The following is a 13,050-nucleotide window of genomic DNA, read 5'->3' as shown; positions in this document are numbered from 1 at the left end:
TTTTGAAACGCCGCTGTACATTCAGGGGTCCACCTCTCACCAAATGGCTCAGGCCTCTTGAAGTAGCTAGCCGTCTGGGTAGTTGCTTTCTTGTTGCGCTGAGTGGGAAGGTAGCCTTTGGTAAGGTCTGTCAACGGTTTTACAATCGCTGAATAGTTGGCAATGAAGCGTCTATAATAGCCGCAGAAACCTAGAAAAGATTGCAGGGTTTTAAGGTCAGTTGGCTGTTCCCAGCGGGTGACTGCGATGATCTTTTCGGGGTCGGTAGCTATCCCTTCAGCTGACACAATATGGCCGACGTATTTAACCTGCGGCTGACAAAATTGACATTTGTCGATGGATACTTTCAGCCCATACTCTTGAAGACGATCTAGCACTTTCAAGAGGCGTTCCTCATGTTCTTCTAATGTCTTTCCGAAAACAATGAGATCGTCCAGATATACAAGGCACTGGAGCAAGTTCATATCCCCTACCACCCTCTCCATGAGGCGCTGGAAGGTTGACGGCGCTCCAGTGATGCCTTGGGGCATACGTTCAAATTGAAAGAATCCCAATGGACAAATGAAGGCTGTTTTCTCTTTATCTTCTTCAGACATTGGGATTTGGTAGTAGCCATTTCTTAAGTCCAACACAGTAAACCAACGACTGCCAGTCATACAGTCGAGGGCATCATCGATCCTGGGGACTGTGTACTCATCCGGAATAGTACGAGCATTCAGAGTACGGTAATCAATACACATTCGGACTGAACCATTTTTTTTCCTTGCCACGACAATAGGCGACGCATATGGGCTTCGGGATTCCTTTATTATCCCAGTAGCTAGAAGCTTCTGTAGGTGTCGCCGGACATCATCTATATCCGCAGGCGCCAGTCGTCTTGACCGCTCTCTGAAAGGTCGGGGATCGCTAATGCGGATGTTGTGTTCAACGCCTTTAGCCAGTCCCACATCCCATTCCACCAGTGAAAACACTCCCGCTCTCTCAGATAGCTTCTTCGCTAGTCTCTCCTTCCAAGCAGTGGGGATGGGGGACTCTCCAAAATCAAACAATCCAGGATCCAGTGTTGAAGGGGATCCATTATCCTTCTGGAGTTCCATCACAACTTCAACTTTGTGGACATGGGCTACGACTGTACCTTTGGGAATGGACTTAGTTTTTAGCGACTCGTTCTTGAGCAGCACAGAAAAATTGTTCACATCCATATCGGAGGGAAGAAGGACGCAGGGTGGTACCACGACTCCAGCAGGAAGAAATGATTGGACAGGTGCTTCCACCACCAGTACGTCTTGCTTCAGTGTTTCATCTGCAGTCACTTTACAGGCAGCAAAAACTGCGCCACCTGGAGGGATTTTAAGAGGTCCGGGGCCTGCCCATCTTACGTGTCCTATCTTGTCCCTCTCAAGGCTTTTGGAAGAGTTTTGTTCGCTTGAGGTCTGTGCACAAACCCGCCATGCTTGGGCCTGCCCATTACTCCCTGTATCGTCTGTCATCCGGGGCCCATGGCAAAACCTCCTTGCGTTGGTCCCGAAAAGTACAGGTGGCTGATCTGGACCACTAGGATCTGGGCAGACAAGGGCCAACACCGTCTTTGGTGCAGGGTTGGGTCCGTCGTCCACAAACCAAACATTCATTGCAACATAGCCCTTGTAAGGATAACAGGACTCACTGAGACCCCAAAGGGCCAAGCTGGAAATGGGATGGAGTGGCAAATGAGACAGATGTTCTTGGAACCAACTCTCAAAAACTATGGAGACGGTGGAGCCTCCATCCATCAGTGCTGTTAGCGAGTGCCCTTCGATGATGACTTGGCTCAAGGAAGTCTCTCCAACAAGTCCCTCGGGAAGGCTACCAGGCTTTTTGTGGTCTACGGCACTCCGTTTAATAGAACAATGAGTGTGTTCAGTCTCTTTATGTGGGTTTGTTTGCTCTCTGTTGTTGTGTTCTTTGTGCCTTCTCAGGGTACGAACCAGTTTTTGTATTACTTTGGCGGAGTCTTCAGGGGCGGTACAACGTGTGGCTACATGACCATCTTCTCCGCATCGATAGCAGAAAAAATCATCTCTATCATTTCTGTCCCTGGATTGGCCTTTGTAACTCTGTCTGTTGGGGGCATTATAGCTTCCTTTATTCTCTCTGGGGTCAGCTCTCCAACCAGACCCTCTTGTTGGTCTGGTTTCTGTGTGTGTTACTGTCATAACCCCAATCTGATTCTGTAGACTCTCCACTTGTTTCTTTAATGCTTGAACCTCACTGTTTGATTTTGCTTTGGATTGTTTCTCTGTCTGTATCTCTTTAGGGGGTTTAGTGGTAGCCTTTAACGGCCCAACTGTCAACTCAGATACTCGGGACTGCAAAAACTCAATCTGGGCTTTGAGATCTTGAACCTCTTTGTCTGTTAGCTTAGCTTCATCATCGACTCTCACTTGTCTAACCATAGGCTTGGCTGGGTTGGGAGCCGATTTTTTTCGTACTATCTGTTGGTCCTCTTCTTGTCGAATTTCATTCAACAGTTCCAGGAAAGAGGGTGGGTTATTCTTCCTCTCTCTCAAGCGTAACTGCAGGAGCAGTAGATCTGACTCGATGGCGCCCCTGAGGAGTTGTTCCACACGTGCACTGTCTCTTTGGCTAGTGCGTAGCCCACCTCTCTCCACCACCTTGGTTAGCAAGCGCTCCACCCTTCTCAAAAAATCAGACAGTCTCTCACCTGAACTTTGGCGAAGGGCTCTGAATGAGAAATACAGATCTTCAGGGGTTTCAGAGGTTCCAAATGCTCTCTCCAGGGCCTCAATATATTCCTGAGGTGAAGCATCAGGGTCATTGGCTCTCACAGCTTGTGCTATCTCTAAAGCCGGTCCTTTCAAACTCTCCACAATCCTCTTTCGTTTTTCCCGACTGGAACAGTCACATTCGTCCACCATCAATCGAGCCTGCTCCGTCCAAGTGTCCAAATTCTCCTCTCCAGCAGGTGTAGGTGTTAGTCCAGAATATGCTCTCAAGCGTCGGAAAACATTGCTCTCTTGGGGCTTCATTGTTTTGAGAAGGAGATCACCTACCGCGCGTATAATGGACTCAGCAGAGTTACCTTGTGTAGTGCCAGGAGGTGCCATCTCGGATTCAGTTGTTCCACCTGTGGACGGGAAACTGTCTTTGGGGCCCAGAGGCACATCTCCTCCTTCGTCACCAGCAGTGGCCTCTTCTCCATCTGTTGGTCCATGCAACGTCCACAGCTCCCCTCCACCAACAGGGGGGACATCAAGGGGAATAGTCTTCAGGTCGACTCTTTCACTGCATTCACAAAGCACCATTAGTGACTGGGATTGGGGGTCATGCATTCGTCCTATGGCCCTCACTCTTCCCAGGGCTTTGATTGTAGTTATTGTCTCTTCAATGTTGTCTCTTGTGGCATCTACGGGGACTTTCTTCAGTATGAGAGCATGAGCTTGGTCTACTCCCTCCCCTTTACACCAATTCTCTAGTGTTGACATGTCTATAACATTGTGGATTTTCTTTTACTAATTATTTAGTTGTTGGTTTACAAAATACTATCCTAGCAGGTTGGCTGTGATAAACTCAGAAATGAATCAAGAAAATGTAACTGAATAATTACTGGAGAGAAAACTAGGATAGTTAAATCACAGAGGTAAACAGGGGTTTACTTTAAAGTAGGTGTTACAGGCTAAAATACTTCAATTAGTTAATAGCATCCCAGCGGTGCCTCCATTTATGTAGCGCTTTCTAAGTATCCTGGCTTTAAGATACAGCACTAAGGGTTCTTTTACTTTGTTATGTCTGATGCTATTAACTATAAGGTGGCTTTATTTATTATGACCTGTAACCCAGCTTACCTGCCAAACTCCTCAGATAACATGAACTGAAAATGACGCAGGAGTTTAGTATTTTTACTCTTTACACCTCTGATTTTAAACCACTTTTTAAAGCTTTGTTACACACTATTTATTACCTTTTAATCACTATTTATTAACTTGACACAAGATGAATCATGAATTAAAATAAATGAATTATTTATTCACACAATCAAAATATTGATGTAAAGGTCGAATAAAGCTAATTGGTAAACACAAATGTTACTCCCTTGCTTTCAGAGTGTCAATAACCCAATTTAAAGTATTTCAGGAAAATCAAATAGTTGACCTTTAATCTCAGCAGTTTAAATAAAACGAAAAACCAGGCAAGTGCCCTTTAAAATTCACCAAGGCAATAGTATCACTGTTAATTGCACAAAATCTCTCAACCCTTCTTGTAAACTTGTAAACCTCGTTCAAAAGGAAAATATCAATCAGTTACTCAAACCTGAATCTCTGAAACACGGAATATTACGTTTCAAAATTAGTGTGGGCCCACAGAAAAATAATAATACAACAGCCGGCAAAGAAAATAACAAACCCCCCGTTGCAGGCCTGTTTGTGGATGAGTTGTGAGGTGTTGTGGAACGTTGGCCACACGGTGTCCGATACCGTGTTCACTCACCCACGCTGAACCAGTCTCTAGTCTCTGTACCTGCAGCCGCTGATACAGGAAAAGTCCCGGCCTCGTCCGAGACTCACTGAAGCCGCTTGTTGACCTTCTCGTTGCCGCGACGACGTTGGAGGAAAGACACGGCAGGTCTTCCTCAACCACCACAGCTCACCCGAGTTGGTCCGATCCCACGGCGCACTGTCCTTGACTCTGTCCGAGAGTCACAGTCTGTCCATGAAGCACTAGCACAACATTAGCATGTGTGCTATCACGTAGCAGTCTGGAGAGTGGCTCGTTAACTCCGTAGCTCCGTAACTCAGTCTTTCAACACAGTGTACATCAATTAACCCTGTACTTAACGTAAGAGTAAGATTACACTCATTACATACACTCTACATTAGCGAACTTAGCTGCAGACTAATCGCTATGGCGAGGAAGAAAAACACACAGCGGCCATGCTTCGGCGCACACCTCAATTCTCCTCCTCTCTTTTCCTTTTTTCTCCCAAACTCTCTGGTCCCGCCCCTTGGCCAATCCCCACAGAGAAAACCTGACGTCTCTACTCACTGACCAATAGTAGCAGGGCAAATACCAAAACACCAAAACAAACAAGTTAGTCTGATTTACCTCATGTTGAGGGAACTACTTTTCACACAATCTATAACCTGGTTTCAGTTTTAAAGGAACATTGTAACTATTTTAATGTTGGGATTTATTCCCTGGCTACATACCTTTTTCCGTTCTTTTGTAAACAGCAGTAGAACGTAGGCTGGTTTCGCCAAAAACAGCAGTTTTTGACCAAAACACTGAGAAAACAAGCTTTTTGTGGAAAGAAACATGTCAAGCAGAACAGTGACTTTGACGTTGATATTTTTTGCTTTAGTGACACCTCTCACATCTGAACAGTGTTCCCCTTCTATAAAACAACAAAAACAACACTGAGAAAGGACTTTTGATGGCAAAATAATAATTTATTTACAAATATCAGTAAAATTGCATTAACTTTTTTGTACGTTTGTAGCTGTCACATGACCTCTGCCCCATGGTCGACCACTGCTCGATCCACCACCTGTAAATTATAGAAATATATAGAATTACCATAAAAATACATCTCTTATAGATGTAGTCAAGTGTGATGTGGAGTTTTTTTTTTTTAACATTTCCGATCAAAGCGATCCGCCCTTCTCTAAGCAGTAAAAGTTAGCTCGCTAGCAAGTTAGTTTATTTTATTATTTTTACCATTGATGTATTATATTATTACCTTCATGTCTTTCTGGAGCGTGGGGACGAGTCTCTGCTGCTCCTGGTTGATCCGGACGGGATCGCTCGGGTCACGTCCACCGAGCCGTCAGTTGATCTGGGCTCTGGTCTGTGGTGACGCACCGTCAGCTGCTGATTCTCACCACTCGGCCCGGCTTGATCGCCGGTGTCCAGCGTCGGTGTCTTTTTCAATGATCTCCGTCATTTTCTCACGATCGCGACCCTCTTCCTCTCCGAACTACCGCGACACACACGGTACATAATGTGCCGACGTGCGGAACACATAGGCTCCGTGCATAAGTTTCTTTAGCATATCTCTTGTCATCTCGCTTCTTCTTCTCATAATCAATGCTGATCTCTCATCCAAAGAGGGCACTGCTGCCCCCTACAGGGCCTACAGGGCAACTACACGTCATTACACTAGTTTACAAGCCTGATATTGATGGACAAGCTCCGCCAGACCGTCCTCCAGCCCTTCCCGTTGAAAAACGCAATTGACGTCTATCGACGTCAATGGCAGTGAACGGTTGTAATTAGATTGACGTCTATAGACGTCAATGGCAGCCAATGAGTTAATCTTAATCCCATTTGTGTCATAAACATAGGAATATCAACTCTTGACTTGCTTGAAGTGTAATTTTTTTTCCACAGACAGCGTCAGGTGGCTACTCAAACATGCGCCGAGAAGGTTTTTTTTACTTGAAGCAAGTCAAGAGTTGATATTCCTGTGTTTATGACACAAACAGGAGCTTCCCATTGCACCTGAACACACCGAGCGTCAACTTGGGTCTCGTGCTCCGAGACTCCGGGAGACTTTGAATTAGATCTAGTTTTACAAATATGTCGGCTTGCTTGAAGTAAATAAACTTCTGGGTGCATGTTTGAGTCTGACGCTGTCTGTGGCTTTGAGGGATGGAAACAGCCTAAGCAGCAGAACTTCCATCCGCTCCCATTCATCGCTGCCGTGGCGATGCGGGGACAGACACAACTTCCGCAAAATAGGAGCAATTGAAAATCTTCAGATTCCTTCTTTTAGACCTAAAATGTTAGGAAAATACAGCCCAGAGTTGAATTTGCCCTGAATTGTCCTTTAACTTCTCCACCTTGACCCTTCTCTCTCTGTCTCTCTCTGCTCCTCAGGAGTCTTTTAACAATGTGAAGCAGTGGCTGGATGAGATAGATCGTTATGCCTGTGAAAACGTCTCCAGGCTGCTGGTGGGAAACAAGTCTGACCTCATCAGCAAGAAAGTAGTGGATGCTGCCACTGCTCAGGTAACAGGCTTCACAACTCTGCTTAATTGTGCTACTTCCGAATACTGCTCAACAACCGCAGCCACCTCTCCACCAGCTGTGAGCATAAAATGTACCCCAGATTGGCCCCCAGAACTCAACACAGCACTATTATTACAACACATAGTTGTGTTATGAGTAGCCTACAACATAGGCATAAGCAAAATCGTGAACAAAATATAAAACAAAACACCCGGTTAATTTTCAAAATAAACTGTATTTACGATCATATTTCCCGCACTACACCTTGAAAACGTTATAATGGGCTGAGGTCGGCAAGCATGTGGGAGCCTCCTTTTATATTTATATTTTATATTTTATATAAATAATAAATAAACTGAAGTCAGGCACGGAATCTGCAAATGTTGAGTCAAAATATCTATATGACTCCTGGTTTTACTGTGGTAAAAGTGAGAGGTGCATCTCTGACAAGGGCTAAAAATGCCTTCAGTTTTGTAAGAAACTAAAATTTCATTTCATTTTATTTGACTGTCGGCCCCCAAGGTTTCTATTGAGAAAAATTCTGGCCAGACAAATATAGTTGGTGACCTCTGCATTACAGCTTTAAAAATCATGGTAGTTTTCCACTTATGGAAAATTTGTGCCACTTAAAGGGACATTGTGTAACTTCTCCTATTATCTATTCACGAAAATCGATTATTTGGTTCAAAAGTCTGTTTTTCATTCATCAGTAATTCCCCCTGTTAAAACCAAAAACGTAATAACTGCCAATAACGTAATAACTGCCAATAATGTAATAATTTTGACCATTTCAAATGTAATAAAGCCAATAGTGTAATAATGTGCCAATAATGTAATAAAACTTTTGAGCCAATAACGTAATAACTTTTTGCCGATAATGTAATAAGGCATTACATTATTGGCTGGTTATTACGTTATTGGCCTGGTATTAAAAAAAACCTTTCAAAATGTAATAATTGGTGCCGATAATGTAATAATACATAAAAACTAGAAAATTTCCTCTCGGGAAATTTTGAATGGGCCACGGCTACTGCCGATTTTGCCATCTCTGTCAACATGGGAATCAAACCCACGATCTTAAGGTCAAGACAGAGCTGATCAGTCAGACACATGATCATCTTTCTATAAGCACTGATATGGAGGAGCTGTAATCACATTAGGTTAACTGTGTGTGTGTGTGTGTGTGTGTGTGTGTGTGTGTGTGTGTGTGTGTGTGTGTGTGTGTGTGTGTGTGTGTTTATCTTGTGTAATAGGGCCAGGACTCAATTAAAACAATTAATCTAATTAATTAGAGGCTTTGTAATTAATTAATCGCAATTAATTGCATTTTAATCGCATAGAAATATTTGACCTGAGAACAGTGAGAAGCATTTTTTTTCACATGGATTTTAGTATACCATTGAATGACTGAATAGCTTAAGCAACAAAACATTGTTTTTTTTTCAAGGTGGTACTTTTAACCTAGACCAACATGCAAATTATCGATTAATTCATTAATCGATATTTGATACAGATTTAAATGGTCTTTCCTGCCAATACACTATGATGATTACTGTAGTATTTAACTAGGCTACATAAATCACAGTAGCATAAACTGATTTGTTGAACGGACCAGGTGATGGGCTGACTGGTCCTGTCTAACTTCTGTGTACTGGGTGCCATTGTGCAGGGTGTTAAGGCAGCCTTCCTCCACTGCAGTCCCTATGGTCCTGGACCCTCTGGCTGGTGGGGTGGGCTGCTTTCAGCTGGGGGGGACTCTATCAGCTGCTCCCACGAGAGGCATTTGACACCAACAAGGTTTAACTTTAAAACCAGATTAAATCATGGTTTAAGTTTAAATTCTGTTGCACGTTAACTGTGTTTTAATCACATGAAGGTGTGTGTGTGTGTGTGTGTTTGTGTGTGTGTGTGTGTGTGACTGTAATCACATGAAGCTGGCTCTAGAGTCTGTGTGTGTGTGTGTGTGACTGACTTGACACATAGTTAGTTAGTAGCTGCATCCTGTGTCAGTCTGATTTAGCTGTGTCTCTGTTTATAAACATTTAAACGAGCGCCAGGTGGATTGTTTATGAAGTTAACGAGCTCTGGCCTGAGGATCAAAGAGGTTACCACGGCGATAGGGGCCCCCGCAGGCTGAGACAGACAGAAACATGGAGAAAAAGAGCCATTTTCTGCCTCTGCACCGGTCTCACATTTAGGCTTAGGGTGAGAAAACAGTAACTCCTATCAGAACAAAACACAGATCAACGTTGCTCTAAGGACTTACTGAAAATTTTGGTACGATTTGGTGTTTCTACAGTAAATATTTTGGCGACGCTGGCAGTTTTAAAACATCAGGCCGTTCTGCTTCTCTCAGAAAATATTTGTATTGGAGTCAATGAGGAGCAGAGACAGACGTGGCCGCACTTAGAGGCTCCAAGTTTAAATTCTGTAAGTCTCTCTGATATTTTGAGCAGATGATGAGTGACAGGACAAGTTTGTCTTACAAATTCTGAAAAAATTATGTGTGTAGAGTGTAAATTGTGGCCGGGCCGAGTTTGGAAAGAGAAAAAGTTTTTCTGGCATCTCTCCCACTGTAACCGATGATGTCACGCACTCTGACACGAACATTCCGTGCAATACACACCCATTATAATCTAATAATTTCTCCAAAAATGATCATGGTCATTGAACAGGGATTGATCAAAAACTATATGACCTATCAAAACGTGGAGTAATACAACAATACACAAGACTTGTGTCTACTGTTTAAAGTTTAAATGAAGTCTCTAGGTGAAAGTATGCCTGAGCAGTAGACGTTTGTTAAACTCCAATGATTGGTCTTTTTCGCTCTTTTTTTCCCGTCCGTCCCATGGACTTCAATGCAAAATTTTGCGCAGTTTTGCCCGGGCACTGGTCCCTGCAGCTATTTCATAGCTGTTGGGACCAGTGCCCGGTGCGATTGCCCGTGGCCCTAACAAGAAGAAGAGGGAGGAAGCCTCAGGACGCTTGTAACACACCTCTGTTGCTGCAACTGTTAACCAATCAACAAATAGATTACTACTGAAACCAGCTGTTGGAGATCTAAAATTAAATCTCTGCAGGGTTCATATGTCTAACTTTGTTTTTCATGTTTGAAAATTAAAAACTACATCAACACATTGAGCATACAGGCCCCATGTTGGATAAGTGACGTTTCAAAGTTGTTGTTGTTTTTTTGTTTTTTTTACAGTAATGATAAAGCAGCTTTAGGTTCTATATACTGTGAAAGTCTAAAGGTAGATGTTTGTATTGCTCCATATTTTTTTTTACATTTGTGAATGAGTGAAAGCTACTTTTCATTTGAGAAGGAACAGTTTTAATTTAATTTTGATTGTTCATTTTCTATCCTGTGTATTGTACACTGCAGTTCAGATTTTGGGATTAGAAATAAAGGCCCTGTCCCAATTCTCCCCCTTAAATCTTCCACTTGGTTTTGAGTGCCCTCAACCGTAAATTCCCCTTGTTGAGGGAAAGTGGCAGAAAATCTTTCCCTATGGAAATGGGACACCACTAGTGTAGTGAACGTAGTGAACGTGATAACATACGTCACATGTTTACATTTATACCGGTGGAGCGTGCTACTATTTTCATTCAGGAATAATGCCGGCGGTTCCGCTGTTGTGTTGCCTGTTGCGTTGGCTGTTTGTTTATCTCAGTCTAAACAATTTTGGTAATTTCATGGTTATCAGAGATTAGCGGGGCTAACGGTTAGCTACCTGTTTAACTTTAATAACTCAGTGACTCAATAAACGGTCCGTGAAAAAATATTTTCTCCAGCAGATATCTGAGTTACAACATGACTGAGCTAACAGTAGTAGTTTCATGTCGTGTCCGACAACGGGAGGGTTTTAACAGCTGACGTCCTGCTGCTACCACCGTTAGCTTAGCTACCACCGTTAGCTTTGCTGCCGCCGTTAGCTTAGCTACCGCCGTCAGCTGTCCCTGTCAGCTGCAGCCACTGACGCGACACCGTGATTCCCCCAATAAATACCACACATAGTGACACAAAACACACACAGAGAGAAATAGTAATGTTTCTTCAAGCATTTCAGATTTGTCTAAACGGCGATCGAGCGTGACAACGGGTAATTTCATTTTCCACTTCGTTTTAAGCCCGCATCGGACCTCACTACATTTTGAGGGCTGATTTTAAGGGCAAAATCGCACTTCCCCTTGCTTACTAGAGTAATGGGACACCCTACCCCTACACGTGAACGCGCAAAATGTAGGGTTAGGGCAAATATTTAGGGTTAGGGGGAGAATTGGGACAGGGCCAAATAATAATGCTAGTCCAGGAAAATATATGGTGAATTCATTTGACACCTCAACACCCTCAACGAGATACTGATTTTATGGTATATGCATGGTACACATGAAAAATTGCCTGTTTAGACTATGAATATCTATTTGGCTAAAGAGGGGAAAGACCACACAATTATGAGAGAGAGAGAGAGAGAGAGAGAGAGAGAGAGAGAGAGCATATCTTGGATGAATAAGTATGACAACTATATGTCATCCACTAACTGCCCAAAAACTGCAAAAAAAAAACCTTTATTTCCAAGAGCTGCTGTCATTTTTATGTATTATTACATTATCGGCACCAGTTATTACATTTTGAAAGGTTTTTTTTAAATACCAGGCCAATAACGTAATAACCAGCCAATAATGTAATGCCTTATTACATTATCGGCAAAAAGTTATTACGTTATTGGCTCAAAAGTTTTATTACATTATTGGCACATTATTACACTATTGGCTTTATTACATTTGAAATGGCCAAAATTATTACATTATTGGCAGTTATTACGTTATTGGCAGTTATTACGTTTTTGGTTGTAACACCCCCCATCAACAAACTGAAGTGTTCCTTTCAGCTCTGAATTAGCCGTTCATATCATTCATATCTACATGGAGCGGGTAAGCTCGGTGCTGGCTGCCATGTGGTGTCTCCATGTTTTTACCTTCAGTGGCAGCGTGACGGTAGGAAACCACGGAAACTCAGCGGAGACACCGGAGCTGTCGGCTCAGGTCGAGGTGGCGTCGGTGAAAAGTCACCGCGGTAACGCAGTGAGGAGGAATGGAGCGTTACACTGATGCTGCATTCATCTGCAGTCGGGCAGACGGCCGTCGGTAACAAACCAGATGTCATTTTAGTCACAGAAGTCCAGAGAAAGCCGGTAAAACGTGGGTCAGGTCAACAATACCACATCGCCATGACAACATATTGTTGTCATGGCCTCTTGTTTACATAGAGGCTTGTTTATGCCGTTACGTGCAGCGGTTGTCGTCCGTCTGCCATCTGCCCAATTTCACGTGAATGCAGCATGAAAAATACCATTGAGTTGCTTGTGAAATACAACCACAACGCTAGATGGGAGGAATTCCTACACAATGTACCTTAAAGGTTTATGTTTAACTACATAGGATTGATAAAAGATGTATGTATGTTGCATATATGTTTGTATGTTTTTTAAGAATCTATTTAGAGTCATCATGCAAACTCCTAGGTTGTGATGCTTTGGTGCCGTCTGTTCCACCACTTTCTCTCTCCAGGAACTGGCCTCATCACTTCAAGTTCCCTTTCTGGAGACCAGCGCTAAGAACTCTGATAATGTAGAGAGGGCTTTCCTCACCATGGCCTCTGAGATCCACAAGCGCCTGGCAAGTGAGGGAGGGGGGATGCAGGGTGAGTCGACGGAGGCCCAGGCCCAGAGCGCTAAGATCAACAGCGCCCCTCTGTGGCTGGGAGGGGACAAACAGACGCAAGAGGCCAGCAACTGTTGCTGAGCAGCAGAAACTAACTGCTGACCTGTCTGGGATCTGTTTAAAAGAGACAGATGTGTCTTTTTAAACACACCACCAATGACATACAGTATCTAATTGTATTTTGTATTTACCAGTTTTTGTTGGATTTTGTTTGCTGTTTGTTAATGTCAATTAAAAGTATCTCAGGATTCAACACGTTGGGATGTGAACCACAATGTCTGCTGGTGGAGACATTCTGTACTCAAGAGGGACAAT

General features: G+C 43.3%; 1 protein-coding gene across 1 annotated transcript in view; it reads left to right on the top strand.

The window, feature by feature from the left end:
- The window catches only part of LOC146971670 (ras-related protein Rab-1B-like), a 49,482-nt gene extending 36,644 nt beyond the window's left edge, over positions 1 to 12,838 (top strand). Inside the window, exons 5-6 of the mRNA XM_085801089.1 lie at positions 6,877 to 7,008; positions 12,583 to 12,838. Of these exons, the coding sequence (XP_085657215.1) occupies positions 6,877 to 7,008; positions 12,583 to 12,816 (366 nt within the window). The 3' untranslated portion in view covers positions 12,817 to 12,838. The remainder of the gene's footprint in view (positions 1 to 6,876; positions 7,009 to 12,582) is intronic.
- The last annotated feature ends 212 nt before the right edge of the window (positions 12,839 to 13,050 follow it).

The sequence above is a fragment of the Trachurus japonicus genome, chromosome 16 (genome assembly GCF_045865225.1).
Source record: "Trachurus japonicus isolate A0001 chromosome 16, Traja_1.0".
Classification (NCBI taxonomy): Eukaryota; Metazoa; Chordata; class Actinopteri; order Carangiformes; family Carangidae; genus Trachurus; species Trachurus japonicus.
This window is presented reverse-complemented; position numbering and strand designations above follow the sequence as displayed.